This window comes from Mobula hypostoma, chromosome 20 (assembly GCF_963921235.1).
Source record: "Mobula hypostoma chromosome 20, sMobHyp1.1, whole genome shotgun sequence".
Classification (NCBI taxonomy): Eukaryota; Metazoa; Chordata; class Chondrichthyes; order Myliobatiformes; family Myliobatidae; genus Mobula; species Mobula hypostoma.
The window spans coordinates 59559257-59584503 of record NC_086116.1 but is presented as its reverse complement, the minus strand read 5'-3'; the positions used below and the strand labels follow the sequence as shown (position 1 = coordinate 59584503).

Genomic DNA, 25247 nt, shown 5'->3' with positions numbered 1-25247 from the left:
GGATCTTAGGTAAGAAGTAGAAATGAGCAGTGCATGTTAAGAGAATTATGAGTTTGGTGACAGTGGATGGGAGTTCTCCAGAGATGATGGTGGTTCAGGAGACAGTGGTCTGATGTTCCGGAGTGGGGTCCTTTTCAAGGGGCAAGTAAGAGGCAGGTTCTGAGAGTTGCCGCCCGGTCTTGGCCACCACACTGCAGAGGTACGCTCTTTGTCTGCAGGTTTGATGGTAAGGTTGGGACTGGTGCAGAGAGAGCAGAAGGCTGTGTGGTCAGAATGAATAAGGTCGAGACAGAGAGAGTAGTGCTAAAGTTGAGCCGGTTGATGGCTGGTCAGTAATTAAAGATGAAAAGATCCAGAGCAGGCAGAGAACCTAAGGAGCAGAGGTTCTAGAGTAGTTTGATAGGTTCAACATAGAACATAAACAGTACGGCTCAGGAACAGGCCCTTCAGCCCTCAATGTTGTGCCAGGCCCATTAAATTAATAATCAAATGGCCAACTAAACTAATCTCTCTGCCTACACAATGTCCATATTCTTCCATTTTCCTCACATTCATGTGCCTATCTAAACATCTCTTAAAAGCGTCTAATGTACCTACCTCAGGCAGTGCACTCCAGGCACCCACCACTCTCTCTGCAAAAAGAGCTTGCCTCTCACGTCTCCTTTTAACTTGCCCTCTCTCACCTTGAACAGTTGACCATTTGTGGAATAGCTCCATTCCAGTGTGAAGCTTATTGGATCCAAGGTGCTGCAATCCAAAGCAAAAGAGTGCGAATACTTTGGGGGTAATAATGCAACCTTGCTTTGGCACCAGTTTGCAGAGATCAGGTTTGTCGTAAACTTGTTAGTTAAAGCTACAGCTCACACACTATCGTGAAGCATTTGCTCAATGAATTTCTGTGGGGAGACGAATTTATGAAGCGTATCTCACAGCTCCTCCCACTTACAGAGTCAAAGCATTTTTTTGACCTCGCAAAAGCATTTGACTCTATCAGTTGTTAATAATTGCCTTTGAACACGTCCAGCTTGTGTTCTGAACAGCTGGTTTACACTCTCAGTACCATGTGAAACAATTAAAGCTTAGTTTCCTCCCTTAGACTTTTAAATAGATTCATCTGACTTGCATTTTATTGCAGTAATATCCAAATATTATTATTCTTTAAAAGTATTAATTATAGCTTTCAGACTTATACCTTTAAAACTCACAATGAACATCAGTGCTAACTATGTATCCCTTACTGGCTGTGTTAAATTTCCTGTTCACTATTTTCTACCATACAAAATGTAAAACCATTAACCTTGTCATCATTTCTGCAATGAATTACTCCAGAGTTTAATTCATTTATATCATATCCATGCAACCTGTGGACAAACACCATACCAAGCAACAATGGGATCTCTAGATGATAGAAGAGTTGGGGGTTGTGTCAGGTGCTGAATGTTCTTTGATTACACCAGGGGTTCCTAACCTGGGGCCCATGGACCTCTTGCTTAATGGCATTGGTCAATGGCATGAAAAAGGTTGGGAACTTTTTTTAAGGGTGAAATGTGCAAAGATTAAGGGGAACATGAGGGAAAGCTTCTTTGCTCAGAGTGTGTAATAATGAGCTGCCAGCACAAGTGGTCCATGCAAGCTCGATTTCAACGTTTAAGCAAAGTTTGGATAGGTACATGGATAGTAGGGATATGGAGGTGCAGGTCGATGGGAGTAGGCTGTTTAAATGGTTTCAGCATGGACTAGATGGGCCGATGGGTCTGTTTCTCTGCTGTACTTCTCTATGACTCTATGAGCCCCTGGATTACACCAAAATTGATACATTTGCATGTGATCAGTCAGTACCTATGTCATATTATGTGCCCAAATTTCACACTTGCGAGAAATTTATAAACTATACTGGTGGCTCTCTCAATAAGCCAGTGAGCGGAAAGGGTGGCTGGAAAGTAAGCCTCCGATGGATTTCAATCAAGTTGTAATTGATTTGCTTTTAATTCTTTTATTATTTCTCTGGATTGCACTGCCGGATTCTGTTCACAGCATTTTCCTCCTCAAATCTTAGACAGAACATCAGGATCAAGGATAACCTATTTCCACCTCAGTTTTATGGGTTCTAAACTCAGTGGCCACTTTACTCCTTCTTGTTAATTCAAAATACCTCAACAGCCAATCATGTGACAGCAACTCAGTCTATAAAAGTGTGCAGACATAGTTAAGAGGTTCAGTCATTGTTCAAACCAAACATCAGAATGGGGAATAAATGGGATCTAAGTGACTTTAACCTTGAAATGATTGTTGGTGCCAGACAGAGTGGTTAGAGTACCTCTGAAACTGCTGATTTCCTGGGATTTTCATGCACAACTGTCTCTGGAGTTCACAGGGAATGGTGTGAAATAACAAAAAAAAGTCAAGTGAGCAGCAGTTCTGCGGGCGAAAATGCCTTGTTAATGAGATAGTTGCTTTTAGCTTTCTAAAAAATTTCTCTGGATTAAACTGTGGGATTCTGTTCATAGCATTACGCTTGTCACACCTTATACGTTATACATTATACTGTATTGTCGCCAAACAATTGATACTAGAACGTACAATCATCACAGCGATATTTGATTCTGCGCTTCCTGCTCCCTAGAGTACAAATCAATAGTAAATATTAAAAATTTAAATTATAAATCATAAATAGAAAATGGAAAGTAAGGTAGTGCAAAAAAAACCGAGAGGCAGGTCCGGATATTTGGAGGGTATGGCCCAGATCCGGGCCAGGATCCGTTCAGCAGTCTTATCGCAGTTGGAAAGAAGCTGTTCCCAAATCTGGCCGTACAAGTCTTCAAGCTCCTGAGCCTTCTCATGGAGGGAAGAGGGACGAAAAATGTGTTGGCTGAGTGGGTCATGTCCTTGATTATCCTGGCAGCACTGCTCCGACAGCGTGCAGTGTAAAGTGAGTCCAAGGACAGAAGATTGGTTTGTGTGATGTGCTGGGCTGTGTTCATGATCTTCTGCAGCTTTCAACTTCCATACCAGGTTGTGATGCACCCTAGAAGAATGTTTTCTACGGTGCATCTATAAAAATTAGTGAGGGTTTTAGGGGGCAGGCCAAATTTCTTTAGCTTTCTCAGGAAGTAAAGGCACTGGAGGGCCTTCTTGGCAGTGGACTCTGCTTAGTTGGACCAAGTCAGGTCATTTGTGATATTGACCCCAAGGAACTTAAAGCTTTTGACCTGTTCCACTTGCGCACCACCGATGTAAATGGGGTCGTGTGGTCCGCTACTCCTTCTGAAGTCAACAACCAATTCCTTCGTCTTGCTGATGTTGAGGGATCGGTTATTGTCTTCGCACCATGCCACCAGGTTTTTAATTTCCTCTCTGTACTCAAACCTCAAGATTAAGGATAGCTTACTACCACTCAATTTTATGGGTTCTGTGTTTGCCAATGAGCCAATAAACAGAACCACAGATTCTTCAGCAGATGGGGCAGTTCAATACCATCATTCCCACAATCCTGATTGAGAACTTGCAGAACCTTGGCCTCTGTACCTCCCTCTGCAACTGGATCCTCAAATTCCTAACCGGAAGACCATAATCTGCGGATTGGTGATAACATATCCTCCTCGCTGACAATCAACACTGGCGCACCTCAGGGGTGTGTGCTTATCCCACTGCTCTACTCTCTATATACACATGATTATGTGGCTAGGCATAGCTCAAATACCATCTATAAACTTGCTGATGATACAACCATTGTTGGTAGAATCTCAGGTGGTGATGAGAGAGCATTCAAGATTGAGATATGCCAACTAGTGGAGTGGTGCTGCAGCAACAACCTGGCATTCAACGCCAGTAAGACGAAAAAACAATGTGGACTTCAGGAAGGGTAAGACGAAGGAACACGTACCAATCCTGATAGAGGGATCAGAAGTGGAGAGGGTGAGCAGTTTCAAGTTCCTGGGTGTCAAGATCTCTGAGGATCTGACCTGGTCCCAACATATAGATGTAGTTATAAAGCGTTTGAAAAGATTTGGCATGTCAACAAATACGTTCAAAAACTTCTATAGATGTACTGTGGAGACATTCTGACAGACTGCATCACTGTCTGGTATGGAGGGGCTACTGCACAGGACCGAAAGAAGCTGCAGAGGGTTGTAAATCTAGTCAGCTCCATCTTGGGTACTAGCCCACTAAGCACCCAGGACATCTTCAGAGAGCAGTGTCTCAGAAAGGCGGCATCCATTATTAAGGACCTCCAGCACCCAGGGCATGCCTTGTTCTCACTGTTACTATCAGGTAAGAGGTACAGAAGCTTGAAGACAAACACTCAGCGATTCAGGAACAGCTTCTTCCCCTCTGCCATCCAATTCCTAAATGAACATCAAACCCTTGGACACTACCGCACTAACAGTATTTCTGATATTTGCAGGTTTTTTAATCTATTCAATATATGTAAACTGCAATTGATTTACTTATTTATTTATTTTTCTCTCTTCTATAGTATGTATTGCATTGAACTGCTGCTGCTAAGTTAACAAATTTCACGTCACATGCCAGTGATAATAAACTTGATTCTGATTCTGAAATTCAAGTTCAAGTTTATTGTCATTCAACCATACACATGCATACAGCTAAGTGGAACATTGTTCCTCTGGGGCCAAGGTGTAAAACACACAGCACATACAGTCACAAAATAAAATTAACTCAAGTCCCTGAATGGTATGGTCTGATGAAGATTGACAGGTTAACATCAAGTGTAAACTGTACTGGTGGCTCCCTCCAGTACTGGTGCGTGGCCTATGCAACAAGTAGTTTACAGTCAACGTTTTCTACCAAATGCATGGTAACTCCATGTGTTCCCAATGAAGAACTCAAGATTTTCAATCCCAAATACTCCTGGCCGTTGGACCAAGATTCTCAGTACTTCCTTGAAATTGTGAACATTGTTAGCCCTATTGCTTCTTTCATCATAATTCCTGTCCCAACACATCTCTCCCTGTATAGCGTTTTCATGATTGTCATGATAATATGAAAAATGAAAATAATTTACCCTGCCGCTGGTATATTCTAATGATGGGATTCTGAATGATGAGTAACATTTCCGTACTGATTTAATTGGCATATTCATTCATTTCTCATAAATAGCCAGTCAGATGAATCAACTGTAAAAAAAACACATTAAACCGGAGGGTGTTTTTTTCCAAAACACAGACATTAAGACAGGCAAGATGGCAATTTTAATTATTCCTCATTGTAGGTTATGTTGATAAGGGTGTACTGTCCCTACTTTATATGAATTATGCTGATATATAAAAATGAAATTTACATTTAGTGTAATGTTTCAAACCAGACCGTGAAACTTTATTCATCCAAAGAAAATTATTTGCAAAACAACCCAGTAAATCTATCTAATTTATTTACAATACTGAAATATTCCACTGAGTGCTGTGACCAGAATTATAAACATAGATCACTCCTTCTGTCTCCAAATGTGAATAAGCTGGACTTTAAATGTTTTATATTGTAAATTATCATCAGTCAATGTTCTCATATGTTACGGTATTTAATGCACTGGAATATTTTATGCAATCCTTAAAGGTTTATCTATTTTCCAGTTTTAAAAAAATCAAACCATGCCTTGCAGTGATAACTAAACTATAGTTCTTTCCTTAATGATACTGGGAAAGGTAACAGCAGTGTTATATTAAGTATTAATCCATTCATGAACTTACTAATAAATTTACGGCAGGCTTTATGAAGCTGGGATTTCTTGTCTGTGCTGAGAACTTACCATCTTGTATAAAAAGGGCCTTTCAGACTCTAGCCTCAGAGCTAGTGCCTTGAAACAAATATCCAATAAGACCCACCTTTGTGCACTTCCACCACAGCAGTACAGTGTTTTCACTCTCAAAGTTCAAAGTATGTATATGTCACCATATACAACACTGAGATTTGTGCTCTTGTGGGCATTCACAGTAAATCCAGGAGACACAATAGAATCAATGAAAGAGGGCACCCAGCTGGACGGTCGAACAAACAATGTGCAAAAGACAACAAACTAGGCCAATGCAAAGGAAAAAAAATAATAATAATAAATAAATTAGCAATAAATGTCTAGAACATGAGATGAAGAGTACTTATAAGTGACTCCATAGGTTGTGGGAACAGTTTTGTAATGGGGCAAGTGAAGTTATCCCCTCTGGTTCCAGAGCCCGATGGTTGAGGGGTAATAACTGTTCCTGAACCTGGTGGTGTGGGTCCCAAGGCGCCTGCATCTCCTTCTCGATAGCAGCAGCGAGAAGAGAGCATGGACTGGGTGGTAGGAGTCCTTGATGATGGATGCTGCTTCCCTGTGACAGTGCTCCCTGTAGATTTGCTCAGTGGTGGGGAGGGGTTTACTGGTGATGGATTGGACTATCCACTATGCTTTGTAGGATTTTCTGTTCAGGGGCAATTGTGTTTCCATAACAAGCTGTAGTGCAACCAGTCAGTATACTCTCCAACACACATCTATGGAAGTATGTCGATTTTTTTTTTATGTCATGCTGAATCTTCTCAAACTTCAAAGAAAGTAGAGATGCTGCTGTGTTTTCTTCATAATTAAACTTACGTGCCTGGCACAGGGCAGATCCTCTGAAATAATTACACCGAGAAATTTGAAGTTCCTGACCCTCTCTACCTCTGATCCCCCTCATGAGGACTGACTCATGAACCTCCGGTTTCCTTCTCCTGAAGTCAATAATCAGCTCCTTGGTCTTGCTGACATTGAGTGAGAGATTGTTGTTGTTCCACTACCCAGCCAAATTTTCAGTCTCCCTCCTACCTGCTGATTCGTTACCCACTTTGATTTGGCCAACGACAATAGTGTTATCAGCTAACTTAAGTATGGCTTTGGAGCCTCACAATCGTAATTATAAAGCGAGTAGAGCAGGAGACTAAGCACACCCCCTTACAGTGCACCTGTGCTGGTGCAGATCAAAGAGGAAACGTTACTGCCAATCCGAACTGACTGGAGTCGGCAAGTGAGGAAATTGAAGATCTGATTGCACAAGGAGATAATGAGGCCAAGTTCTTGGTGCTTATTGATTAGTTTTGTTGGTTTGATAGTATTGAATGCTGAGCTGTAGTGATAAAGAGCATCCTGATGTTTTCATTTTTTCTGTCCAGATGTTCCAGGGTTGAGTGAATAGTCAATGAAATGATCTGTTGCTCTGGTAGGCAAATTGGACCAGACGCAAGTCGCATCTCAGGCAGGAGTTGACACATTTCATCACCAAGCTCTCAAAGCACTTCATCCCATAACTACTGCAAGATGATAGTCATTGAGACATGTTACCACATTCACCCCGGCAAGGCCTGCTGAACTATTAAACTGCCTAGTCCGATCGACTTGCACCTGGACCATTGCCCTCTAAACCGTTAAAGTCAAATGTGAATAAAACTCAGGAGACCAGCTTACACATAGTAAGCCCCTTACATTACTGTTGCAAGATGTTATTTGAACTGATACGCCCACCAAGTCTGTTGGTACAAACTTTAATTACTTTGATAAGAGAGTCCGCTAAATCAAAGCTTAATGACAGATGGATGTGCTGTCCAGTCCTTATCAGTTATTCCCTTTGCTAGGTCCTGACTTAATTACAGATAGATGTTCATTCCTGTCCTTATCGGTGAGTACTTCTCCCCCTACTCAAACATGGGTAAAATGTACAATGTGTTATCAAAACTCTCAATGTCTCTCTGCAAACCAAGGAGAACTGGTAATGAGCCTGTCTTAGCTAACTGCTGAAGAAGAAGTTTACTTCAGTTCAAAAATTCCTATTCAGTCCCAATTATTCTTTTAGCCAGAGGTTACATAGGTTCAAAATGATTTTTTTATATCTCCAATTCCTCAATACTCCTCCCATCTATTTACCTATCCAAATTTCTCTTAGATGTTGAAATAGACCCCGCATCCACCACTTACACTGGCAGCTCGTTCCACACTCTCACTACTCCCTGAGTGAAGAAGTTCCCTCTCATGTTCCCCTTAAACACTTCACTTTTCACCCGTAACCCATGACCTCTAGTTGTAGTCTCACCCAAGCTCAATCAAAAAAGCATTCTTGCCTTTACCCTGCCTATATCCCTCGTGATTTTGTATACCTCTATCAAATTTTCCTGCAATCTTTTACATTCTAAGAAATAAAGTCCGAACCTGTTCAATCTTTCCCTACATTTCAGGTCCTCAAGTCCCAGCAACATCCTTGTAAATTTTCTCTGCACTCTTTCAATCTTATTTACATCTTTCCTGTAGGTAGATGACCAAAACTGCACACAATACTCCAAATTAGGCTTTATCAACGTCTTATACAACTTCAACATAACATTCCATCTCCTTTACTCAATATTTGATTTATGAAGGCAAGTGTGCCAAAAGCTTTCTTTATAACCCTATCTCACTTACAAGAAATTTTGGTATCTGTATTCCTAAATCGCTCTGTTCTACCGCACTCCTCACTGCCCTACTGCTCATCATTTAAGATCTACCCTGGCTGGTCCTCCCAAAGTGCAACACCTCTGTTCAGGGTCCATGACCTTGCTGCTACATTGCTTCATATCTATAGATTCTGTGTTTGTCTCCCAAGTAAATACAGATGCAAAAAATTAATTTATGTTCTCCCCCATCTCTTTTAACTCCAAGCATTGATTACCACTCTGATCATTCAGAATTTCAATTTTGTCTATCCTTTTTGCTCTTAATTTACACATCTTGTGAAGCTCTTTAGATTCTCCTTCACCTTGTCTGCTAGAGTAACCCTGCCTGACCCTGCTACGCATTATCTTCTTTTTCTTAACTAGGTCCTAAGACCAAGGTTCTCTAAAACTGTTTAAGGAATAACTATTCCCTGAACCTGTTTAGGGAATAATTGAAACCTGCTTGAAGCAGGGTGGATATCTCAGACTGCCAAAGGCAGAGGTTAAAGATCTCTATGAACACACCTGCCAATTGATCAGCACAGGTCTTTAGTACTTGGACAGGTACTCCCTCTAGACCGGTTCACCCTCCTAAAGGATGCTCTCACATTGGCCTTTGAGACTGAAATCACAGGGTCACCAGGGACTGTGGGAGTTTGTGAAGGTTCTTCCATGTTTTGACTGTCAAAGCGAGCTTAGAAGGCTTTGAGCTTATTTGGTAGCAAAGCTTTATTGTCACCAGAATTGCTTAGCTTTACTTTGTTAGAGTTAATTGCATTCAAGCATTGCCTTAGCTGTAGAACATCCTTCAGTGATTCATGTTTGGTCCAGAATTGCCACTTCATATGTGAGATGGCTTTCTGGAGACCACAGCTGGACCTCTTCTATCATATTTGGTCACCACTGATCTGGCCCTCATCGGAATATGGATTTCATGGTTTATCCAGGGCTTCTGCTTGAGGAGGTCTCGAAGTGATTTTGTGGGGACACACTCGTCTATGACTGTTTATATAACGTTTGTGACAACCGTGGTGTATTCATTCAGAGCCTCTAATGAAGTCTTTGAACACAGCCCAGTCCACCAACTCGAAGCAATCCCTTGACTGCTCCTCTGCCTCCCACAACCGCCTCTTTGTTGTCCTTATCTTTGAGCCTTGTTCTTTTGTCTTTGTCTAAATACAGCTAGGAGAAAGACAGCCAAGTGTTCAGATTTCGCAAAACGTAGTCTTGTCATTCCTAATCTTAGTAGAGCAGTGTTAGAGCGTGTTGGGACTCCTAGTGCTGCAGGTGATATGTTGATGATAATTGGACATAATTTTCAGATTTTCAAGTCAGCCTTGTTGTTCACTTTCTGTGGAAATACTGAAAGCTGGATTTCAAGTTGAAAGTCAAGTTTATTGTCATCTGACTGTACATATATACAAACAAATGAAACACCATTCCTCCAGACTATGGTGCAAACACAAAACAAAGGAAACACATAGCCCATATACCAAAATATACAAAATATTACCAGAAATAAGTTAATAAAATGCATGTGGTGTGCAACCCAGGTAAACAGCTCGCTGTCCAGGTGATGAGCCCTCAGTGGTGGCAAGGTACTGTATTCATTAGTCTCACAGCATGAGGGCAGAAGCTGTTACTTAGTCTTGCAGTCCTAGTACTGATGCTTCTGCGTCTCCTTCCTGACGGTAGTGGGTCGTGGACTGTGGGAAGGGTAGTAGGGATTCTCAACAGTGCTTCAGGCCCTTCGTCTGCAGTGCTTCTGGTAAATGTCACTCAGAAATCGAAACAGCAAAATAAAAAAACAACTGCACACATTTTCTGAATAATTGACAGCATAAATTGAAGAAACAGATAGCTCATCTCATTAAAGAGAGGTTTAAGGAGAGAGAGATTAGCTTTACTTGACACATGTACATTGAAACATAAGACCATAAGACAAAGGAGCAGAAGTCGGCCATTCGGCCCATCAAGTCTGCTCTGCCATTTTGTCATGAGCTGATCCATTCTCCCATTTAGTCCCACTCCCTCGCCTTCTCACCATAACCTTTGATGCCCTGGCTACTCAGATGCCTATCAATCTCGGCCTTAAATACACCCAATGACTTGGCCTCCACTGCTGCCTGTGGCACCAAATTCCATAGATTCACCACCCTCTGGCTAAAAAAATTTCTTCACATCTCTGTTCTGAGTGGGCGCCCTTCAATCCTTAAGTCATGCCCTTTCGTACGAGACTGCTCCATCATGGGAAACAACTTTGCCACATCCACTCTGTCCATGCCTTTCAATATTCGGAATGTTTCTATGAGGTCCCCCCTCATTCTTCTAAACTCCAAGGAATACAGTCCAACAGCGGACAAACGTTTCTCATATGTTAACCCTCTCATTCTCAGAATCATTCTAGTGAATCTTCTGTGTACCCTCTCCAACGTCAGCACATCCTTTCTTAAATAAGGAGACCAAAACTGCCCACAGTACTCCAAGTGAGGTCTCACCAGCGCCTTATAGAGCCTCAACATCACATCCCTGCTCCTATACTCTAGAAATTCCTCCAGAAATGAATGCCAACATTGCATTCGCCTTCTTCACCACCGACTCAACCTGGAGGTTAACCTTAAGGGTATCCTGCACGAGGACCCCCAAATCCCGTTGCATCTCAGAACTTTGAATTCTCTCCTCATTTAAATAATAGTTTGCCTGTTTATTTCTTCTGCCAAAGTGCATAACCATACACTTTCCAACATTGCATTTCATTTGCCACTTCTCTGCCCATTCTTCCAATCTATCCAAGTCTCTCTGCAGACTCTCTGTTTCCTCAGCACTACCGGCCTCTCCACCTATCTTCGTATCATCAGCAAACTTAGCCTCAAAGCCATCTATTCCATAATCCAAAACATTGATGTACAACATAAAAAGAAGTGGCCCCAACACGGACCCCTGTGGAACACCACTGGTAACCGGCAGCCAACCAGAATAGGATCCCTTTATTCCCACTCTCTGTTTCCTGCCAATCAGCCAACGCCCTATCCACGTATGTAAATTTCTCGTAATTCCATGGCCTCTTATCTTGATAAGCAGCCTCATGTGTGGTACCTTGTCAAAGGCCTTCTGAAAATCCAAATATACGACATCCACTGCATCTCCCTTGTCTAGCCTACTTGTAATTTCCTCAAAAAATTGTAATAGGTTTGTCAGGCAGGATTTTCCTTTAAGGAAACCATGCTGAGTTCTGCCTATCTTGTCATATGCCTCGGTACTCTGTAACCTCATCCTTGACAATCGACTCCAACAACTTCCCAACCACCGATGTCAAGCTAACAGGTCTATAATTTCCTTTTTGCTTCCTTGTCGCCTTCTTAAATAGCAGAGCGACATTTGCAATCTTCCAGTCCTCTGAAACCATGCCAGAATCTGTCGACTTTTGAAAGATCATCGCTAATGCCTCTGCAATCTCCACAGCTACTTCCTTCAGAACACAAGGGTGTATTCCATCTGGTCCGGGAGATTTATCTACCTTTAGACCATTCAGCTTCCTGAGTACTTTCTCTGTCGTAATTGTGACTGCGCATACTTCTCTTCCCTGCCAGCCTTGAGTGTCCGGTATACTGCTGATGTCTTACTCAGTGAAGACCGATGCAAAATACTCGTTCAGTTCCTCCGCCATCTCCTTATCTCCCATTACAATTTCTCCAGCATCGTTTTCTATCGGTCCTATATCTGCTCTCACCTGTCTTTTACTCTTTATATACTTGAAAAAGATTTTAGTATCCTCTTTGATATTATTTGCTAGCTTCCTTTCATAGTTCATTTTATCCCTCTTAATAACCTTCTTAGTTTCCTTTAGTAAGCTTTTAAAAACTTCCCAATCATCTGTCTTCCCACTAATTTTTGCTTCCTTGTATGCCCTCTCCTTTGCTTTAACTTTGGCTTTGACTTCTCTTGTCAACCACGGTTGCATCCTTTTTCCATTCGAAAATTTCATCTTTGGAATATACCTGTCTTGCACCTTCCTCACTTCTCGCATAAACTCCAGCCACTACTGCTCTGCTGTCCTTCCCGCCAGTGTCCCTCTGCTTACCTTCCTATCCTTCCGATACACCGTGTATCCTTGGACGTTCAGCTCCCAGAGACATGCATCCTTTAGGCACGTCTCAGTGATGGCCACCATATCATACCTGCCAATCTGTAGCTGTACAACAAGATCATCCACCTTATTCCTTATGCTGCGTGCATTTAAGTATAACACCTTAAGACCAGTATTTGGTACTTTTTGCTTTGATTGCACTGCAACTTTATTACACTGCAACTCATCCCGATGGCTAAAATTTGCCCTATCACCTGCCTGTCTTTCCTGACATCTTTACTGCTCACTATCTTAGATTTATTTCTGTTTTCCCTTTCCTCCGCTCTATTATACCGGTTCCCATCCCCCTGCCAAATTAGTTTAAACCCTCCCTAACAGCTCTATTAAACCTTCCCGCCAGGATATTGGTCCCCTTCGGGTTCAGGTGTAACCTGTCCATTTTGAACAGGTCATACTTCCCCCAGAAGAGATCCCAATTATCCAAGAATCTGAAGCCCTGCCCCCTGCACCAGTCTCTCAGCCACGCATTCATCTGCCTGATCCTACTATTCTTGCCCTCACTAGCACCCTGGCACAGGTAGCAATCCCGAGATTACCACCCTGGAGGTCCTGCTTCTCAGCTTCCTTCCTAACTCCCAGAAATCTCTCTCCAGGACCTCCTCTTTTGTCCTATCTATGTCATTGGTACCAACATGTCTGGTTGTCCAATGTCCAAAAGACAACTGGCTGCTCACCCTCCCCCTTCAGAATATTCAGGACCCGATCTGAGACATCCCGTACCCTGGCACCTGGGAGGCAATACACCATGCGGGTATCTCTATCAGACTCACAGAATCTCCTGTCTGTTCCCCTGACAATGGAATCCCCTATGACTACTGCATTCTTCTTCTCCCTCCTTCCCTCCTGCACAACAGCGCCAGGCTCAGTGCCAGAGACCTGGTCACCGTGGGCATCCCCTGTCAGGTCATCCCCCTCAACAGCATCCAAAACGAAATACTTGTTGCTGAGGGGGGCAGCCACAGGTGTGCTCTCCACTATCCGGGCATTTTCCGTCCCTCTCCTGACAGTCACCCAGTTTACTGACTCCTGTAGCCTAGGGATGACTACCTCTCTGTAGCTCCTGTCTATTACCTCTTCACTTTCCCTGATAAGCAGTAGGTCATCAAGCTGCAGCTCCAGGTCCCTAACACGGTCTCTGAGGAGCTGCATCTTGGTGCACCTGGCGCAGACGTGGCCATCAGGGAGGCTGGAGGTCTCCCAGGATTCCCACATCTGACACCCTGAACAAAGTACTAACTCTGCAGGCATGCTGTCTAATTCTACAGGAATGAAACAGGAAAAATAAGTCTACTCACCCACTTACCTCACTAAACACATGAATTTTTCAAACCATTAGCTCGTACCGTTAGCTGTGTGAGCCCTGTTGTTCCTGTCTGTCCGGGCCGATTCGCCAAGGGGAAAAAGAAAGAGTTGGTGCTTCGCCCTCGCCTCTTCCTGTTACCGCCAAAGCCCGTTGAAGCCAAACCCCTGTACTCTGCTGCCACTCACTCCACTGCCCGCTGTGTAGGGTGGTCTCCTTTTTAAACTCTCCGCACTGTCCTCTCTACGTCACATGCCTGCACGGTCTCGTCCTTCTTGCACTCGAAGTTTTTTAAAAAACTGTCTTCCTTCAGAATTCAGCTCCTACGCCACTCTGCTTGTCCCGATCCAAAAGACAGCCGTTGCAAGTAACCTTCCTTTTTAAACTCCCCACGCTGTCCTGTCTACGTCACATGCCTGCATGGTCTCGTCCTTCTTGCACTCGAAGAAGTTTTTAAAAAAACTACCTTCCTTCAGAATTCAGCTCCCACACTGCTCTGCTTGTCCCGAAGTGAAATAAGTCATAAAGTGAAATGCATTGTTTGCATCAAATCAAATTAAATCAGCAAGGATTGTGTTGGGGAGAGTTCAAAAGTATCACCATGATTCCAGCACCAACATAGCATCCCCACAACTTCAGAATCCAAATCATATGTCTTCGGAATGTGGTAGTGTGGAACTTACCTCACATACCTTTTCCCATGGATGACCAACTTGACTCAACTAATAAACTGGTCCACAAGTAAGAAGACTGTGAGTTCAATTGTACCTCAGAAATGAACACTTTTTCATTGCAATAATGAGGAAGTATTTCAGCTGAAATGTTAAATTGGGGTCTGTCCAGGTGCTGGTAAGTTATATAAATCCAAAATAACTTCAGAAAGAAAAGTATTGCTCTTGTGCTGCTGGTTAACACTTATACCCCCACAATAAAAAGTCAAAGAGTAATTTATTATCAAAGTCAATAGATCAATCTATCATTGGCATAGGCTAGTTTAAGCTCAAGTTTGTCATTCAACCATTCACATGTATAGAGCTAAGCAAAACATTGTTCCTTTGGGGCCAAGTTGAGAAACACAGTACATATAATCGGACACAGCACATTTTGTTATGATGCAGCTGATTCAGACAAAAAATAATATTAGCAATTTCAGAGTGATGTGGCCTGAAGATTGACAGGTTGACATAAGGTGTGAGGTGCATATCTGTACAACAGTACAATGTCACTGGCACTATTATAATAAAACAAGCAGTCGTATAAATATGTGAAACTGCAGCAATAAATGACAAAAAGAGACCAAAAGCAGTGGACTGAGCACACAGTGTGATGGGGCCAGGGTTATTGCTGCCAATATGGACTGTCTGTTGCTTTATCTGCCCATGTAACACAGTCAAGGTCAAATTATTAATTGTATAGCAGTTTTTAGACTTATTTAAATCAAAGCCTTTTTTTTCTCCAGTGCCTTTTTAACAGTTATTTATGCAGATCATGCTGCAGCAAAACATTATTAAGATGGTGGATCATTGAACTAAGACTAATATTAGGCACAATGACTCTTCACTGTGTTGTATCAATCTGATATGTCACTGAATGTAAGAAAGCAAGTGACAAAAGAACTCTGCACATTCCTGCTGCCATGGATATCCAGCCTGCTGGTTTGTAATAATAGGAGAGAATGTCTGACATCTCAAGTTAAAACAATGCTGTTTTAAAAGTTCCCAAAAAAGTTAGCGAGATATTTTTTTAAGAGTTGACTTCATGACACATTGCAGATATGAGTGATATTGATGCATGTTTAAAGTGGTACGAAATGGCCTCCTCTTACGGAGGCCAAGAGATTCTGTAGGAGCTAGAAATCCAGGCTAAAACATGCAAAATGCCGGAGGGATTCTGCAGGTCAGGCAGCATCTATGAAAATGAAAGAACAGTCAATGTTTTGAGCCAAGACCCTTCCCTCACATCAATAGGACAAAGGAAAAGGTGATGAGCTTTAGAAAAACTAAACCTGCACTGCTTCCTGTTACTATTGATGGTGAGGATGTGGATGTGGTGAGGACTTACAATTACCTGGGGGTGCACCTGGATGACAGACTTGTGCAGAGCACCAACACAGAGGCTGTGTACAAGAAGGGCCAGAGTCGCCTCTACTTCCTGAGGAGACTGAGGTCCTTTGGAATATGCAGGCTTCTCCTTCACATGTTCGACCACTCTGTTGCTGCCAGTACAATCTTCTACACAGTGGTGTGCTGGGGCAATTACATCAACATGGGTGATGCCAACAAGCTCAATAAACTGATTAGAAATCCTGGCCATATTATAAGAGTCAAACTGGACACACTAGGGGCTGTGGTAGAACAAAGGACTATACAGAAAATCCTGGCAATTCTAGACAGTGTTTCTCACCTTGGCTGTACAGAGGAGCACTTTTAGTAATAGACAAAGACAACTGCACTACTCCAAAGATACCCTCAGCCATCAGGCTCTATAATGAGTCAACCTATAGCCAGAAACATGATCTTGTAATCTTTCACTTCTAAATCTTGTACACTTTATTTTTAGGGTAACTTTTTTTTATTCTTTCTTACTTCTAATATTTGTGTATCTGTGCATTTGTAATGCTGTTGTAATTTCCTTTGGGATCAATAAAGTATGTATCTATCTATCAGGACTCCACCCATTCCCTCCTCTTTCTTATTCTGGCATCTATCCTCTTCTTTTCCAGTCCTCTTTTATACTGGCTTCCAATACTGTTGTGATCTTCTTGTCTTTGCTAGTTTGTTTGATAGTAGCCTGTTCACTAATAATTTGTTTTAGCCGCTGTGTGGTCTGATCTCCAATGCCAGTCTGGCTACAGTGGAGGATATTTGGGCTATTAATACACCTCGGTTCTGAGCACTTCACCCCTTGGTGAAGCATCTGCAGATTCTCTTCAGTTTATCATCTTAAGCAGTGTTAATGTATGAGGATGTCAGACTCTGATCTGAGTTGCTTTGCCTCCCTTTGTTTACAGCCCTTTGAGGGATACACGTTCATACTGACAGATAGAAATAAACAATGATGGAAGAATCTTTTTTAGTTTTTTATTTTATTTAAATACATGTTTTCATATTTTACCATATTATACTCAATCTCTTGGTGTACAAAAGAAGCTAAGCAGTTCTGCCATCCTGATTAATACTAATTTTATGTGACACCTCAACCATCATTGGTGGCATCCGTTAGTCTCGCGAGACCGTGGATCTGCGCCTGGAAAGTCTTGCTTCAGTCTGTGTTGGAGTAGTGTCTGTTGTGGCTGTAGAGGCCCACACGGGAGTGACAGTCTCGGCTGCAGCAACTGCACTTGAAGGCGCTGTCCTCCAGTGTTGTCTTGGTGCTGTTTTCCCGACGAGTGCACTTTTTCTTCAGCAGCAAGCCTCAGCTTCTCTTCTCCTCTTTTTAGACCTCTGCGTAGTTCCAGCCTCTGGCGAGAGCGATCGCTTGCGATGTCCTCCCGCCTCTTGACGTTCATTTTCAGTGACTTCATGTCTCTCTTGCAGACATCGTTGAAACGAAGATGGGGCTGCCCTTGTGCTCTCTTGCCACAGGCCAGTTCCCTGTACAGCAGGTCTTTTGGGATCATCCCGTCTGACACGTGGTGTACATGGCCCAGCCAGCGGAGACGGCATTGTTGGAGCAGGGTGAAGAGGCTGGGTAACTGGGCGTGGGCCTGGACCTCATTGTTGGTGACTCAGTCAATCCACTTGATGTCCAGGTTGTGTCTCAGGCTGCGAAGGTGGAAGGCGTTGAGACGCCACTTTTGTCTGGAGTAGAGGCTCCAGGTCTCGCTGCCATAAAGCAGTGTGCTGAGGACGCAGGCCCTGTAGACTGCAACTTTGGTGTGCGTCATCGGCTTTCTGTTCTCCCAGACTCTCAAACAAATAGTCTGATAATATATTTTACCAATGTTTGTTTAAAATTACTGTACATTCATTGGCTGTAATTTTTCGCTTCAGATCCCCTCATGCGTGCTTCATAGGTGTAAATCATTGACAGAGATTCTAAGGTCATGAAGAGACCTTATCATTATTTCTGTACAGAACCATCTAGTCCAGCATGGTCACGTATATCTCCAAATCATATCATTCCTGCCAACTATCGACATTAACATTACTGTTTCTCATCCTGTTACTTATTGGAATGAAGGATAGAGGAAGTCTAATGAAAGATGGGAAATAGATTCACAAGGTTTTGAAAAGAAATAGTAATAATGCTGAGAGCCCTAAGCATTTCAAAGGTGCTTATTTGAAGGACAGTGAGTTGTGAAGAGTGTGAGCTGTGTCAGGAAAAATGAGAAAAGACCAAGAAATTATTTGTAAATGGGAACAAGACCTTGAATGACAAGGGGATTCATGCATGATGGATAAGTAATATTCAGTAATTTGGTGATGTTTAAAGTTCATGAACAAAATGTCACATATGAAATGGTCAATTTCTGTTAATTCCACACTTGTTTCCGCTGGAAGATCAGGGCCAAATTTATTACTGGAAGGTTGTAATTAACTCTGAAATCTGTATTGCCTTTGGCCATGAACACTTTGCATAAATGAGTTTCAACTCAACACTAATTTAATATAATTTTTCATTCTTTTCTTTGAGGTAATTCATAAATATTTATGGCATACCTAACTTGTACAAAACTTCAAAATTTGATGGATGATTTCAGTGATCATATCTCATGAAATATAAAAAGTGAATATAATTGGTCTTCTATATCCTTAAGATTTCCTGTTTCGACTTTGTGCGTTATTGCAATCATCTGGACAGCCTTATTTTCAATCAGATACTGTGTATGCTTTAGGTAGTCACAGTTCCAAATTATAAAGGTTTTTTATTTGTAGACAATCCCTTTTATCACTAAGTAAACCAGCCTTCCCCTGGTATCGCAAAAAAATTTGCAAATCAACTGTAATAATTCATTTGGTGTTTTATCTCACTTCTTCCATAAAAATATGATTTTAATTTAAGAAGTGTTTTATCACATCTTTCGGAAGCCTTTTAGAATTGTTTTGACACAAGAAATATGAAAATAACAAGTGTGCAAAAAAGTCACTGGTTTGTTAGGCCTGTCCCACACTTGGACAGGATAACTTGAGCATCAAGACCAGAGAATTATAATCTTTTCTTTTGCCAGAATAGAATCTTCCAGAAATTGCAAGAGAGAACCCACAATGAAAAGGGTAAATTCTCTTCCCTCCATCTACTTCAGAAAATGCAGACTGCATGGATCAAATATAATTTATAAATTTGTTTACATTCTATTTGATGCTATGTCTGCCCTGGTCTACAAATGGTCCAGTCTCTCCCTTATAAATGGAGCTGAATCTAACTGGTAATTGAGGTATTTTTGTACAAACTGCCAGGATTTCCCATTATCAGTGCACCTAGGTTTGGTATATATAACACATTTAAACAAAGTATTGACCTTGCTCCCAGATACTTGAAGGCAAATTGTTAGTGTGCTTCACTGCAACAAACTTCCTGATGTTTACCAGCAATTATGTTGGTGACTCTGTTAATAGATGTTGTGTCAGATTAGAGTTAGCAAAGGACCCTCAACCCTGTTTACTTGAATGAAAATTCTGCAAGTTAAAGAAAGTATGAAAAGAATTAAGATTTTAGAATGATTGCACTTTTATTATTTAAAATTGTACTAATTTTAACATGATTAAGAATATTAAATGTTAAGCTACTATGGGGCATATTTCACAATGTGAAGTGAAACTATTAGCAGAAGGAATTGGCAGTTCACTTGATGTTTTAATTCTGGTTTGCCATTTTTTTTTGTTCACAGGCAGTACTACGAGATGTTATACAACAACCCTGACGAGCTGCTCAATTTGGTGGTGGACCAAGGGGTGAAGTACACTGAACTGGAGTACATTAATGCCCTAAGTCTCCTCCACCGCAGCCAGACTGGAGTTGGAGACCAGACCACACAAAACATGCGTGTGCAGCGGCTGAAAGAAATTATCTGTGAACAGGCTGCCATCAAACAAGCCAGTAAAGACAAGAAAATCACGACAGTCTAGGAAGCTGACATAAAAGAGGAAATGGAAATTTAATCTTAAAATTGTTGCTAGGTTCTAAAGCAAGCTGCCAGTATATTTGGCATTTGTTTAGTTGTTCATACCAATTAGTGATGAAATATGTACATAAGTTATAAAAGGGAATGTGGCACTGCTGTGCCTTGTTGCCTCCAGAGAAGTAGTGAGGGATGTTCTCTTTGGAAGAGTTTTATCTGCTTTAAAATTCACTAGCCAACTATAATAGAAGCTTTGCATTAATTAAAAACACACCTCTGCTCCAAAAACACACTCTTTCCACTTTTTCGTCCTTTGGAGTATCACAGAACTGCCTCATGCCACATCTGTGTAATCAGAGGGTTGGATTACTATCAGTGCCACCCAATGACCATCTGACATCCAGCAATGCCATCAGTTTCGGGCAACATCCACCTTCCATGTTCATGCAGAGCAAAACTTCCAACAAACTTCCTGCGTAAGGGTAGGTACTCAAACTATCTGACATGCTTCCCTCTCCCAGTCTGTTCTGTTGCTAACAACATTGACAAGTGTGTCCAGTTGACATTATTGGTGGGGATTGTAGTTAGGATCAGCTACTAATGAACAACTGACTATGCATTGTAGAATGATCACCTGATATTGTTGCCATTAAGACAGTTTATACTGTATATATACCATTAAATATCTCAAGCTGACACCAAAATGTCAATGCTATAAAAGTTCTAATATTTGAATTTAATACTCAATAACTGATGTTTGGATAGTTTAAAGTGAATTTGTTAATTTCACCTGGAGTTTCAAGATGGTATGTGACTAGAGAACACAACTAAGACTAAAGCTAAGCTTTATTAATGCACAATGTGGCTAAAGCATTATTGTGCATGTTGTCTCCCGGTTGTAATTGAAGTTGTTTCTGGGTTCTTTGTATCTGGGTGTCTGTGCAGTCTTGTGGTGGTTTCTGCACCCAGACTTCAGAACAAGAGGTCCCGGGTGAAAATTCTGGTCAGCTACTTGCACGCTTTCCATCTGTGCTGGGTTGGGCATCGAGCAAGCAACCAGCCACGTAAAACAGACAAACACTAAAGAAACAGCAGGGTTGCTGCCCAATGCGCCAAACAAGGCACGAGAAGGAACTTGTGTCTGGGTCCATAAGTGGGAAATGTATCATTCTCTGATGCTTTTCTCCATCATGCAGTCTCACAACATTCCTTACGTGCCCAACCAAAGACAGATTCATATGTGATTACAGGAGAGATCTTCCACTTCACCAAATACCTATTACCTGACATAGAAGACAATTATAAAACATAAGCAAGTGACAATTTCAAAGATAACATCTTGTTGATCAAACAAATTACTTTAGTGCAGTGTCAGGAATACTATCTACTGTTCCTTGCTGGATTTAAAAGTGGACCAAAAATACACACTTGGACCTGTTTTAAAGGCCTTCATTTTTTCCAAGTAAAGTGACCACTTAGACATAAAGGGTTTTAAGGAACTTCCAAATAATAGTTGTTAATTCCTTCATTTGAGACTCACACATCCACTTTGCTCCAACTGAAAACTGAGCTGGGTACAAAGTCCTTCACAGACAGTCCAATGGGTAAAAGCTTTCTTGGTGGAACATGTAGACTCTAGTTCATGGTGTAGCATACGTGCAATTTCTCATTCTGCTCAAAACAGCATTTGGGATATTAAAACTGGTTCTGGTAAGGAAAGAAAACTTAAGAGGATGGCCTCCCTGTTCTTTCTTATTGCTTGTTCAAGATATTCAAGCATGTGGACATTTGTACCCGGCCAGAGTTAGGCTCAGACTTGTGCTAATTCCGGTTGGACAGCTAATGAACCATAGCTGGGTTTCATAAATAAGATTCATTACCCAAAGGTGTCATTGGGCAACAGCTGTTTTGTGGAACAATTAATTCAGGTTTTTATAGAGGTACAGAATGCAATGGGAAGCTTTTGGGGAAATAACTGAATAAGTTTGCCTTGAATATTTATTTCTTAGATGATCCCTAATTCACAGAAGACATCTTATGTGACTGAATAAAGCAGAGGGTGTCCACAGATCTGATATAAAAACGTGAGATTTCACATCAGTGACAGGGTTACATAATTAGGCAAATTTCACTGAAACGAATGGCTGAAAATAAGGTTAATTTATCAGCGCAGCTATACTAAGATTAGATTAACTGTGTCAACTCCGATTAATAATGAACTTTCATGCAAAGCTCATTTTTTTAATTATTTCAAATATATTTCTCATCTGATTGGTTTAATCACATTGTCATCTGGAAAATTGATTGGTGATGGTTTCAAAATGAGATAGATTTATGCTAAAATAAGCAGAAGAAAAGCACACTTTCTATTCAAAAGACTGACTTCAGCCAGCAAAGAGTTTTATACAGGAAACGATGCAGATGAATGGTTCATATATACTAAAGAAATAATCACTAAATATCTTAGGCCTGTGTAATGATGGAATGATATTACATCTTCTTATCTTCTGAATGTAAGAACATAGTCTATTGTCAGGGTAAGTAAATTAACCTAAGTTTTCCAATGACAATGGAGATGCCATTTTTTTCAGTATCTCTGACTTAATCTCACCTTCTTGGTTCATTCGGCCAATGGACCTGAGGTTGCCACACGTATAACGATGGGAAAGTATGTAGATGTAGATTTGGAGGGGTTTTCGATGTCTTCGAAATCTAGAGTTCTGAGCTCTGCAATAGAAGGCCTTTGAGTCAAGCATACCACATGGAATTTATAAAAGAATAACATATGTTCCAGAAACTCCTGAATTTCGTTTCTTTAGTGTATTTGTGCATTAAAAGGTAATGTGCCCTTCCCTAAAAGAGGTTGACCCCCTTTGTAATTCCTATGTGGCCAACCTTCAGCTGTATGCAAGAGAGGCACGAATATCCGATACACTCCAGACTGTTATGGTTTTATCAACAGAAGCAGCATAGGGTAGATCACGCAAGCAGGGCTCTCTCCAAACTTGGGTTAGTCAAATGCAAAAACAGCACCTGCACAGAATTAGTACGTATTGCAATATTATTTAGATAGGGAAATGGGTGATTTGTGATTATGACTTCCCTGTACGTCTGTTCCTAACTCCGTAAACTATATGAGATTTTATGGTGCACTGCATGACCCAGTGACTATTCTGTTCTTTATTGTGTGGACAAAATACTCTACAATAAAACTGGAAAAAAAGCAATTTGTCAAAATTCTCTTACTTGCCTTTTTTCTATCCCCAGAGGGGAAAGCCCTTTAAATTGAAGTTATGTGCTTAAAGTGCAGGTTCCCTCTAGTAGCAGTAACATCACAGGCCCAGAAACCACCGCTAGATTGTCCCCAGAAAATTCCATTCACATCTGGTATCTCCATGGGGCTGCAATAAATTAGCTTCCCATGACCAGAGTTGAGATTACTCTTACTAAGCACCCACTTTCACACCACAGTTGTCAAGAAATAGCCTGGTGAGGGGGAAAAAGGCACAGAAAAGATATGATTTGAAAAAGAAAATGTAAGACACTTAAAAATTAGTAAAAATAATGTAGCAATAAATTAGGTTATTTAATTCTTTATTGAAGTATTCTAGTGCCCATTGACTTTCCAAGTTCTGTTTTCTACAGGAAAAGATTTACAACCTTCCACCCCAAAATTCATTCATTTCTATCAGTATTTTGTCTCAATTTCATGGAAGAGAAATGACAGAAATATATTTCATTACTATGCAGCTCCTAAGTAAAGAGAATTAAAATATTTCCATAGCAAACATGAGGAAACCTGCAGATGCTGGAATTTCAAGCAACACACTTCGTCCTGACGAAGGGTCTCGGCCCGAAACGTCGACTGTACCTCTTCCTAGAGATGCTGCCCGGCCTGCTGCATTCACCAGCAACTTTGATGTGTGTTGCTTGAAGTATTTCCATATCTTGTTTATGTTTACTTAAACTTATAATGTGACTACTGACCTTTTTGCGACAATGAACAACTTATCAGGTTCTGCCTCATTTATTCCATTAATAATTTTAAACACTTGAAGTAGTTCTAGCACCTCCTTGTTGACTCTCTGATGTATAATTTGAGTCAACAGAGCTTCTGCTTACAGATCAGTTGTCTGAATACCAAAGTTATCAGTATTCCGATGGGATCCCCGCCAGTAACTTATCTAACAGGAAATACTGGAAACACTCAGCTGGACTGTGTTACAGCCCACTTCAGACACCCAGGGAAGAAGGCATCAGAGGTGGGACGTTGTCCAAAGGACAGTACAGGTGATTGTTTTGGACATTTTTGTTGTGATCACAAGACCCTGCTGGGCATTGGTAATGTAGAACACAGCAAGTCTGGTTTGCTAGTTCATTGGTGAGGCTGATGGCAGGGGAGCTGCGTGGCCTTTGTTGTGGTGCAGACCAGACCCTCGTTCCTCAGAGTCACCTGTTGCAGCCCCCAGGGAAGGAGATGCCAGAGCTGGCAGTGTGTCACTGGATTCTGTACTGGGTTGAGACGCCAGAGCTGGCAGTGTGTCACTGGATTGCGGGCTGGCCTCAGCCGTTGGTGCTGCCCTCCAGTGTTTGCTTGGTGGAAGACAAGCTGGAGTGCGTTCATCTGCAGCTGCACTTACATGAGATGAGGGACTGCTGCAGGCTTGCTCTCACAGACACGTGGCTCCAAGACAACATCCACGCAACATCAATCTACAGGCCGTGACACTCGGACTTGGGCTATATTATGATCTGTGATTATGACTTCCCTGTACACACACACACACACACACACAGGCACGTGCGCGCGTATACACACACACACACACACACGGGCGTGCACACATTGCTGGAGGAACTCAGCAGTTCAGGTAGCACCTACGGAAAGGAGTAAAGAATTAACATTTCAGTCCAAGACACTTCATCAGGATTCAGCCAATTGAATTCTATGCAGGTGAAAAAAGAGCCTGTCATACAAACAGGAAATATTGAAAACACTCTGCAGATTGGCTAGAATCTGTGGAGCAGAAAAAGAACTTTCACTTTAGTTTGAATACCTTTCATCAGAATTATCAATCAAGTTCCTGCCTTCTGCCACTTGATCTGGAGCCTCACACATCATTTTCTTCCAATGCACCTTCAGGCACTTTTTAAATATGAAGAGAATTCTGCATGGCATTTTCAGACATGAGTTCTGGATCCCCACCACCACAGCACGAAAAAGGTTTTCTTCACATTCTTTTAATCTGGTTTTTGACCACAGGTAGCAGAAGTGGCTCCTCCCTACCTATGTATTCTCCTCAGAA

The 25247-nt window shown here is 41.6% G+C and overlaps 1 protein-coding gene across 2 annotated transcripts in view; it reads left to right on the top strand.

Moving 5' to 3' along the window:
• Nucleotides 1-23160, top strand: part of exoc4 (exocyst complex component 4) — a 572850-nt gene extending 549690 nt beyond the window's left edge. For both annotated transcript variants that reach the window (XM_063073038.1, XM_063073040.1), the window contains exon 17: nucleotides 19711-23160. In XM_063073038.1, coding sequence (XP_062929108.1) covers nucleotides 19711-19948 — 238 coding nt within the window. In that variant the 3' untranslated portion in view covers nucleotides 19949-23160. The remainder of the gene's footprint in view (nucleotides 1-19710) is intronic.
• Nucleotides 23161-25247: the final 2087 nt, after the last annotated feature.